Raw genomic sequence first — 10,969 nt, forward strand, 5'->3', positions numbered from 1 at the left:
GGGCTCCCTGTGAGCTGAAGAGGCTGTGTGTGCTGGGCCTCCTGACTACACCCTTCCCTGAGGATGCCGTGGTGAAGTGATCTGGGGTCTCACGGCTGGACCCCCAGCTCCCACTCGTGACCACAGCCACGTGCTGTGGAGGAAGGCCCTCACCTGTTTTCTGGCTGAGTTGGTAGAGGAAACATTTGCGTAGATCAGCATTATCCCTGAAGGTCAGCTGCAGAAGGGACCCGGATTTCTTTAATTTCTGCATGAGCCACAAGCCTAGAAAGACAACAACACAAGAAAAGAAAAACGAAAGAAAGAACATAAAGAGAGCAAATAATAATAATTGGGGAGGGGTTAACGTGAAACTGTGCTTTTTTGTGAATTTTAAAACAAGAGGGAAGTAGGCACTTTGGCAATTCTTGGGAATTTGGCAATTCTTCCCAATTCTTGGGAAGTTGGGGTAAATTTTTCTCAGGTACCCGTGGCGGGGTTATAAAATCAAATGATACGGTGATCAGCGTTAGGAGTCCTGACACTTCCATACCCTTCGGCCCATTTGACCTCCTCCCATAAATCTAGCCAAAGGAAATAATCCCAAACGCAGAGCTGTAGGTAGGAATGGTCCTTACAGATCCACGTAGCACACAGACAAACTGAAAGCAGGCTTCCATGTCAGAGTCTATCCCTGACCTTGGTTATGGGGGCACCAACGCTGATGGGGACTATTACATCACCATGACAAAAGTGAGTTTCATACAAACGTAAGGGAATGAATACAATACGGTTCTTTCTGGAACGGTGCAATATTATAATTGTGAAAAAAGTGACATGTGGCTTAAATCACTTGTTTCTACCCAAAGATGGCTTCCCTGGTTTGTGAGGACAGAGAGAACGGCCAAGGAGCCGTCTTCCATTTGTCATGATCATTTCGAGTAATGCCCTTAAAATAACGGAAAGGCAGACAACCAATCTGCCCCATCGGTGAGGAAGGTCAGCAGCCCAGTCTGCCCTGAGGGTCAGGCAAGGTCAGGGGAGCAGTGGCAGGGGGCTGGGAGCTGGGCAGGGCGCAAAGAACCTCGGGGTGGCCCAAGGTGCCACCTAACGGATTGGGGCAATCGGGGACCACTGAAGTCTTTGTCAGGAGCGTTATCGAATAAACTGGCTGCTAAACGAGACCCGATGCCTTCCTTGGGCTCCAGCAGTCACCAGCCCCCGGGGAGCATCCGTGCGACCTGCTGGCCAGTCCACCCCCATCGCATCCCTCGGGGCCCTTCATCATCAGGCTTTTGCTGAGAGCACCACTGTCACCTTTGCCCCTCTCGGTCACCCTGCTTTCCTGTTGTTTGCTGATCGCACCATGCTTCTATGCTATCACACACACTATTTCTCCTGCACCAGAAAACGTGTCCCACCGTTCGCTACCTTGGAAAGTCTGCTCATTGTCCAAGATTCATTGAACCTTGCTTCTTTACCCTCCGTGGTGTCCCCAACCTGACAGTACAGAGGAAACTGTGGGAGCCTCCAAGCTGCGGGCCGTGCCAGTGAGAAGTAGAGAATCCGGCTACGGGTGATGCGTGTGTGTGTTAGCAAGCTTCTCCTTTCCTTCTGCTTAATCCTCAACAATTCTCACGCGCGCGTGCGCGCACACACACACACACACCACTGCACACAAAGAGAGATGATACACATGTTTACAGACATGCAAAGGTACACAACATACACAGTCACATCATAAACGTACCCATGTCTCAAATGCATCCACACAGACACACAAACAGACACACATACACAGCCCCATTTTAAAAAGTAAGGATGGGGCACCTGGGTGGCTCAGTCGGCTAAGTGTCCGACTTCGGCTCAGGTCATGATCTCACAGCTTGTGAGTTCGAGCCCCGCGTCGGGCTCTGTGCTGACAGCTCAGAGCCTGGAGCCTGCTTCGGATTCTGTGTCTCCCTCTCTCTCTGCCTCTCCACCGTTCACGTGCACTTTCTGTCTCTTTCTCTCTCAAAAATAAACAAACATTTAAAAAAAAGGAAGGAAACTAAGTAGCAGAGAGATGAAAATGTCTTGTCCAGAGTCGTCATGCTGAAGGCTGAAAGAAGGTGCCACCTGTGAGGCAGGAAGTGGGGCCTCCCTGGGCCCTGAATCTGCCTGCTTCTTGGTTTTGGACTTGCAGCCTCCAGACTGTGAGGCATACACTTCTGTCGTTTACAAGCCACCTGGTCTGTGAGGATGTGTCACCACAGCCCGAACAGCCCCAGGCCCCCTGCCCCCTCCACACTTCTGTGCCTCAGTCTCTTCCAGCCACGACCCAGGGGCATCACGCTTCTGTTCACAGATGAGATCCTGGGGCACATCTAGTCTGAGCTCACTCGACTCACAAACGAGAGGCCCTCTCTCCGAGGCCAAAGCCTTTGCTCGGCATCCCGTGCCTGAAGAGGCTCTGAAGCCACCAGATTCCATCGAGGAGAACATCTGCTTCTGTTTTCATCTTCCCACTGCTCCGAATGGATAGCGGGGGGGGGGGGGGGGGTGTCACAGGGCTTGGGCGACTCTTACCTGTACTAACCAGCGTGCTGTTGTTGTACAGGGTCCCCAGGTGAGGCCCGGACAGCGACAGGAATGTGTGCAGTTTGTTGAGGTAATACCGGAACCGGGGCCGCGTTAGGACCGACCGGATGATGATGTTGCCGAGGGAGTGGCCAATGAAGCTGTTAGGACAGAAACGGCGCATGAGCGTGGCCTCAGGAGGCCAGCGGCTGGGCGGGCGGCACCACGGGGTCCGCCTCCCTCCCCCACCCCGATTCAGGGGAACGGGCAAAGAGAATGGGGGCTGCTAGCCCATCCTCGCTGGGTCTCCGGATTCTGGCCACAGTTCGCCTGAGACAGAGGCCTTGGGAGCGAGGCCGCTGTTGCCCAGTGTGGCCAGAAGTGCGGGCGTGTGGCCCGGCTCTCCATTATTGCAGCATCCCTGTGTGCCCTCTGTGTCTCCTCCCCAGCCACCCGGGGGTGCTTTCTGAAATACACACTGGGCACTGAACCATCCTGCTCGTTCACAGGACGAAACTCCATTTCCTTGGCCGGGCTTATGAGGCCCTTCACGACCTGACTTCCGACGGCCTCTGCAATGTACTCATTTCTCACTGTCACTTCACACTTATTGAGCCGCCCGCTGTCGGCTCATGCCATCTGAGACCCTCCTACACTCTCGGCTCCAGTCACACGGCCACTCACACATCTGTGGACCCAACACACCGTCATCATCCAATCGAGGGCCGGTCGATCGAAACCCTAGCACACGAGAGGTATGCAGCGCCCCACCTCTGCTCATGGCGAGCGTAAAACAGGTCACGTACGGAAATGAATGGGAGTCTACGAGACTGCTTTCCCTCGCTGGTGGCCTGTGACTTTCACCTCATCTCTACGGGCCTCTGACTCCTCATGGTGAGATATAGAAGGGACGCTTTGTCTCTGAGGCCTCAGCGGGCTAATGCCCGTGGAAGGACACCCCACCGTGTCCACAAATGGCAAACGCACAAAGACACAAGCCATTTACTGCCACTTGAATCGCGAAACATTGTAGCCAAGCTAACTGCCACAGCGGAAGGAGGGAACGAGCGCAGACGGAAACCTCTCACCAGGCAGTGACGTGTTCCGCTAGGTGCCACAGGACGCCGGGGCTGGTCCCACCTGGCGGGTGGGGAACCAGAGGCTCTGAGATTTGGGAAGCTTGCAAGAGTCTGCATGGCCCAGTCGGTACTCGGACGTGTGAGTGTTAGAAGAATAACGGTTCAAACCGAGGGATTTTTGTTGGAGCCCAGTCCCTTCCTACTGAGCTACCCAACGTTCCTCCCCGCCCCTCGCTTCCGCTCTGGGAGTCGTCTACCCCAGTAAGTCACAAGTTAGCCTGTCACGGTGGCGGACAGAAGGCAGTACGCTGAAGCTGTATGCAGCCAACATCCAGGAAGGTCACCCCTCTTCCCCCGGCATTAACTCCCTGTGGCTTCCTTTTACCTAATTCGGGATATGGAGAGGTTGTACAGCTGGATGTGCTGAATGATCTCATCCAACAAGCGATCTGTCATGGTATCAAAGTCTGCAAATGTGTCCACCTGGAAGAGGAGAGAGGGGACGGCTGTCGGGCGGGGTCTTCCCTGGGGCACGGTGGCACGTTCTGGGAACTGTGCTGGGATCACGGGGGGCGGGGGGTTCAGCGCCAAGGAAAGGGGCTCACAGCCCGGGACTCTAAGGAGGACACTCGGGACGCTGGAGAACCCTCAGTCAGGAGGGTGGCTGGAAACCAATGGGAGAAGCAGGATGGATGGACCAGGCAGCTCCTACCGCCACGTCGCGTGCCAGGCATTGCGTGTGCCCGCTGACTGCTGGCCCCACCGCACCGCGAGGAGACGGGCTCCGAGGGTGAGCCCTGTGCCACCAGGACTCACACCCAAGCCTGCCTGGCCCCAAAGCCCTGCCCTCTCCCCAGCTCAGCCTCGAGACCGCACTCCCAGGCCACGTCCAGGGAAGAATCCAAAGCCATCAGTGACTCCACACGGATTGTCAGAGGACACGGGCATCAAAGGAAGAGGAGAAACGTCATCCGTGTCTTTGAAAACCTTCAAGGGCGGGCATGGGGAAGACAGGCTAGGTTGGTTTATATAACTTCAAAGGTGAACTTTCAGAAACAGATGGGAACCCCAGGGAGGGAGATCCGGGGCCAACATGAAAACCATTTCTCACTAGTGGAACTGTCGGCCAGTGTCATGGGCTCCCTGCACCTGCACGGGGCACCAGCTCCAGAGGTGAACAACAGGTCTTACGAGTATTCACCAGGGTGAGGAAGAAGAGGAGTGGAGAGAAGGCCTTTGGCTCACTGTCACCTGCCATTCAATGGTCCTTGAGGCTCTGGAGGGATGAAGCGCTCTGGTCAATGTCTCAGTGTCACAGAGGGGGACAGAACCACGTCTGCAGGCCAGCTCTCCTGCTTACAGGACCTGCGCCCGGGACTGTTCTTCCCCAGTGCAAACCTGTCTCCTCCAAGTCCTGAAGGCAGACTATGCAGCCTGCTCCTTAGCCGCAGTGTAAGGATTCGGTAAACTTTTGCATCACAGTTAAGACAGAGGCTGCTATGTTCGAGACCCCCCAGCCTTCCAGGCCCTGTTTCCTCAGCTGTGTACTGTTACTTTAACAGGGGTATTGAATACCTGGTAGCAATTACAAGGGCAGAGCTGACTTTGATGGGAAATGTTCTGGAGGACAGAGTAGGTTTAAAAACTGATAGCAACTAGGGTGCTTTCATTTGCTTATTTTTTAAGCTTTTTTTTTTTAACTTTATTTATTTTGAGAGAGACAGAGAGAAGGGGAGGGGCAGGGAGAGAGGGAGAGAGAGAAAGAATCCCAAGCAGGCTCCACACTGTCATTGCAGAGCCCGACACGGGGCTCGAACTCACGAACCGTGAGATCATGGCCTGAGACGAAATCAAGAGTCGGAGGCTTAACCGACTGAGCCACCCAGGCACCCCTGACCAGGGTGCTTTTAAAGGGATGTACTGGAAATCCACTTGCTTATGACGTTTACAACTTTCAAGAAATAATGACCACATGTCACGGAACATAATCATTCCTGAGTGACCACCCCCGACCCCCGACACACACGCCAATTCATGACTTCTGTTAGATCCAGTCCAATGGTCCCCAGGGTACCCTGGTTAAAACCCTCTGCCATGAGGGCTGCAACACAGGGGCTGAATTACGCCTGTGACAGCCCCCTTCACCCGGTAGAGACGCAGGGACACTCCCATCATTTATGCTCTGTGGGTGACAGCTCAGAGGCCAAAGGCCCCAGGCACCTGACTGACATCTTTTCACTTGGTACTATTTCTGCACCCTCCAAAAGGAAACAATGACTCATTTCTTCCCAGCCCATCTGAGTGCTGACCAGTGCTCTCTGGCAGGCCCCCCTTCTAGCTGAGCGTCCTTGAACAACCAGGGTGACTTTAGGGGTTTCATATAGGACACGATTCAGGGATTCTTTTAGTTCTGATGTGGGTTTTTTTTGTTTTGTTTCGTTTTTATTTTTTATTGTTTTGGTCATACCTGATTCTTTTCAGACATTAGGAAGTCCAGCTTTCCTTCAGGAAGTCCCAGCTCTATGAAAGTCTTCACCAGGCGGAGGTCTGCACTGTTCCCTAAAAACGAGAGACATCCCCACCCCAGCCAGACCCATGGTTACTCATATCAAAACTGACACACAAGGGATTCAGCTCCCCCTCTTCTCCGATCCCCCCAGGTCCCATTTGTTCATTAAGCAGATAATAGAAACAGCTAAAACAAGTCCGACCTAGAGGTCCTGTGCTTCCCCCCACCCCCCAACACAAGGTCACGGCCTTTCTAGTAGTCCCACCTCAGGGGAATTACTCCCTGATCCATGACCGCGAGACTCATGAACATTCCACACACAGAACAGGCACAGATACACTCACTCCTCCTCCTCTACAGACACTTCTGTTCACGGCAAGGGGTGCCACTTGCTGGCTGATGGGACGCGATATGACATCCACATGTCCCTTCTTCAAGTTCCTGCTTAACGCAAAGTCTGGTTTTGCCACTTACAGCCAGCAAGGCCCCCAGACCGGCCAGTGGGGGCATAGTTCTATCTGCAACGAAATGACAATCGTCCTTGGGAACAGGAGTCATGCAAGGGCCAGCTTCATGGACTCCGTCTGGTCCCCCGTGACCACCGGGACAGAGGAATGACAGCTTAGGAATCTGGGGCATCTTGTAGCACCCGACGTAAAAATCATGTGGAGAGTGGATCTAATAGAACAGAACATGCTTCATATTCAAGTATTCTTAGGTGTACATTTCAGGCAGGCTATGGCATTCAACTCCATCTTAAGGGATTTTTGACCTATTCCTCCAACGGGTCCCTGCAGAGTCGAAAGCCAGAAGCTGGTCGGTGGATAGATAGGTGACCTATTTTACCATATAACCAGACTTTCAAAGTAGTTTGTAAACCATCAGTGATAGATCTGAGCCTAATGAGCCACCCAGGCGTCCCTCTTCCTATTCATTTCTGACAATACAATTAGGCCCTTTGGTCCCGTCATCGTTCTTATTTAAAGCTACCTACTGACATTCCAGGACATGGCCTTCACAGAGAAGAGTAGCAAGTGTTTATGTTCAGCATGAGGAGTCTAAGTAAGAGACAATAATGTCCCCTCTCCTTCAGCCGCTGAGAGAGAGAGAACTCGCTGTAGCTCAAAAAATTCCCAGAAAATATGATCGGACAAGGTGTCACACTGAGGGTGTTTGCAAGCCTAGAAATCTTGGGCTTTGGGGAACATCACGAAGAGTTGTATGAATACCTGTAGCTCTTACCCACTTCTTCCCTTCTCTGTTGATATAAACATATCCTGGGAAGTGGAATTTGAACAAGTGGGTCCTGTACAACCCTGTAGAGTCTGGACCTATGTACCTGGAGCTGAAGAAGTGACCTTCAAAAGAAACCCGCGTGTGGGGCCCCTGGGTGGCCCAGCTCTGGATTTCAGCTCAGGTCATGATCTCAGGGTTGTGGAACTGAGCCCCGTGTAGGACACTGCACTGGGCATGGAGCCTACTTGAGGTTCTCTCCCTCTCTCTCTCTCTGTCCCCCACCCCGCCCCTTCCCTGCCCCCACTCTCCCTCTCTCTCCTTCTATAAAGCAAAACTAAAAAAATAAAATAAAATAAAATAAAAAAACCTGTGTGTGATATCACTTGTCTTTCTGAAGATCTTCTGCCCAGTAGATAAGGCTGTACTTATTATACTTGTCAGCACAAGGTTTCTGACATAGTTCAAACATTGGTGAAGCTTCTCTGCTCCTTCTCCAACAGCCATGGTGGGGGAAAAAAAAAAAACAAAAAAAACAAACAAAGAACAAAAGCCTCTGGCCTGACAAGCTTCCTCATTTTAAGGAAGAGATTGAGGGTCTTTCTTATTTTAATTCACTATCAGATAAGAGGGGCACGTGCCACATGATGATGCTGAGCTGACCGTAGCTCCCGTAGCTCCCGTGTCACGTGGTGCTGACGAGCGAGAAAGTCACTGTGTCTGCGGCCCTTCTGATCGGAAGTCCCACTTAAAACCAAGTCCGTCTTCAGTAGCTTCTTACTTTATGAGACAGACGCGTGAGTCTCAAGCACTGTCTTCTGACGGTGGGGCCGCTCCAGTAAGATTATCTTCGTTTCACTGTGATTACCTTTAGCATTACTCTCCTGGGTGGCAAGTGATTCCAGGATTTTATTTGTGGTAGCCATCTGACGTTTCTTTTTATAAAATAAATATATTCCAAAAACACGCCAACTGCAATATGAAGTTTGGAGTCATAGTACAAGGTACCTGGGTGGAGCAAAACCGGGGAAGGGTATGTGAACGGCTGGGATTTGGGAAGTGCTGAAGTCAGCGCTGAGCGGGGACAGCTCACTGGAGGGAGAGCCGTGGGTGACCAGACACAGTGGTGTGGGATGCACACATCCCTGGGAAAGGCAGGGAGTTGATGCAACCGCAGGAGGGAGAGGGCAGGAGGTGATGGCGGGGAGGGTAGGAATATCCAGGGCTTTTCATGCTAGGAGCTTTCTGAGACAGGAGTTTTATCTTCTGGCAGCTACAAAGAAAAGTTTTCAGTAACGGACTGGCATGACCAGATCCTTTTTAAATTCCTATTTATTTATTTTGAGAGAGAGAGCACAAGCAGAGGAGGGGCAGAGAGAAAGAGAGGGGCGGGGGGCGGAGAGAGAATCCCAAGCAGGATCCATGCTGTCAGTGCAGAGCCAGATGCAGGGCTCGAGCCCACGGACCACGAGATCACGACCTGAGCCTAAATCAAGAGTTGGACGCTTAACCAACTGAGCCACTCAGGTGCCCCTTGACACGATCTTTGTAAAAGCTAACTTAAACGGCGATGGGCCCGACGTTTGGACAGGGGAGGAGATGAACTTGTTGGCATAACGCAGAACAAAACCATGGGCTCTGGAGCCTGACAGCTCCACTGGGTTTTCACCTTGGCTCAACCACATTAACTGTGGGAACTTACACACGTCACTTAGCTTCCCCCTGACTCAGTTTCCCCAGTGATAATGGGACAATAACAACACCTACTCTGCAGGGCGGTTGTGTCAAGTATCTAGAAGGACGTCTGGCCCCTGATGAGTCGATATGATAAACCAATGCTACTGCTGCCTCTCCGCCCTTCATCTTCCTCCTCTTCCTCCCCCTCCTCCCCTTCCTCCTCCTCTTCCTCCTCCTCCCCTTCCTCCTCCTTCTCCTCCTCCTCCTCTAAAATCTATTGTTCACCACTGGATTATTGGACACTTCGCCAAATAGACCCGTTAGACTGAGCGTCCTGGTACCCAAGGCATATGGCCAGACAATAAAACGCATTAGCCCCCAGGTTGAAAATTAAGAGTATAGGGGCGCCTGGGTGGCGCAGTCGGTTAAGCGTCCGACTTCAGCCGGGTCACGATCTCGCGGTCCGTGAGTTTGAGCCCCGCGTCAGGCTCTGGGCTGATGGCTCGGAGCCTGGAGCCTGTTTCCGATTCTGTGTCTCCCTCTCTTTCTGACCCAACCCCGTTCATGCTCTGTCTCTCTCTGTCCCAAAAATAAATAAAAAATGTTGAAAAAAAAAAATTTAAAAAAAAAAAAAAAAAAAAAAAAAAGAAAATTAAGAGTATAAAGAAGAGTGTGTCCTGGAAGGACAGCACACCACCACTCCCTAATAAATTGTCAGCAGAAGACTGTGACCACCGGTTTTGCCACTCATCACCTATGTCGCCGCAGGGAAGTCCTTTCTCTTGCCTGACGCTAGTTATGCACTGGAGTCCATACAAAGTGGATGTCCAATCATGTTCCACATTCCAGCTTTCAGATCAATTATGATGTAAACTTGAGCTTGAGGAGAACTCAGACAGCCCGTATCTCTAGTTGATCTGATCGCTTTCTTCAGCCAGTTAGGGAGAAGCTGAAATTCACGAGGGGAGGCAGGAGCAAGTTCTTGCCTTTGGTCCAGGCTGAGCTGGTAAGTTCTGTTATCTTACAGCACAGCACCTTTGGACTGACCTCAGAAACCCTAAAGAGACCTGACACTGGGGACTAGGTCATTTAGGGGGCAGGGTAGGGAGGAGCCTTTCCCCCCTCCCTTCTCTCTTCCCTTGGACCGCATTGGCTAATCTCACAAAATTAAGAACTTTTTAAGATCAGGAACCATGTTGGGTCTCTGCAATCCCAGAATTTGGTACAGTGCCTGGTGTTGCCCCATAAGTGAGAAATGAATAAAAGTAGGCAACAGCATAGTTTGGGCCACTAACCTGAGCCCCTCTAAATGAATCCACTGAATTTCTCCCCTCCTTCTATTGACTCATGGGTCTCATTAATCCACACATTCTAACTACTCATGCATCCGATTAATATTTTCATTCCATCCATCCATCCATTCCTTCTTTTATTTTTGTTCATTAGTTCCATTCATTATTTATTCATTTCTTCCTTCCTTCATTCCATTAATTATTCCATTACTGCATTATTGCACTTTTTTTATGTATTTCATTTACTTAAAAGATTTCTGTGTCAGAGATCTCATCTTTGGGCACAAGGCCATGTCATTTCCCTAGTCCAACGTGCCACCACTCCATGGTTGCTGGTGACACAGTTGAACCTGTGTCACACAGTTGAACCTGACTCAAATTAACTCATAAATATCATAAATGGTTTATAGTACAGATTCTGCGGAGGAAACCATTTTGGGACTCACCATCTAGGCCATGGACACAGACTACCAGGTGAATTCCATCTTCCAAATTTTCTTCCTCTTCCTCTGGTGGGAAATACGGTATATCAGAAGCTAGTACAGATAAGTCACTGTACAGAAATCCAGCAATCTTCAGTTCTTTTTTAAATTTTTCTTTGGCCTGATAAAAACTGGAGAATACACTAATTAATCAGAAGC

The 10,969-nt window shown here is 51.0% G+C and overlaps 1 protein-coding gene across 6 annotated transcripts in view; it reads right to left on the reverse strand.

Annotated features, from left to right (window-relative positions):
* Positions 1–10,969, reverse strand: part of FAM135B (family with sequence similarity 135 member B) — a 293,649-nt gene that overhangs the window by 10,556 nt on the left and 272,124 nt on the right. For all 6 annotated transcript variants that reach the window (XM_058699176.1, XM_058699175.1, XM_058699170.1 and 3 more), the window contains exons 14-18: positions 10,775–10,941; positions 6,085–6,176; positions 4,003–4,100; positions 2,548–2,699; positions 154–264 (exon numbers count right to left, since the gene is read on the reverse strand). In XM_058699176.1, the coding sequence (XP_058555159.1) occupies positions 154–264; positions 2,548–2,699; positions 4,003–4,100; positions 6,085–6,176; positions 10,775–10,941 (620 nt within the window). The remainder of the gene's footprint in view (positions 1–153; positions 265–2,547; positions 2,700–4,002; positions 4,101–6,084; positions 6,177–10,774; positions 10,942–10,969) is intronic.

Source organism: Neofelis nebulosa, chromosome 14 (genome assembly GCF_028018385.1).
Source record: "Neofelis nebulosa isolate mNeoNeb1 chromosome 14, mNeoNeb1.pri, whole genome shotgun sequence".
NCBI classification, from domain to species: Eukaryota; Metazoa; Chordata; class Mammalia; order Carnivora; family Felidae; genus Neofelis; species Neofelis nebulosa.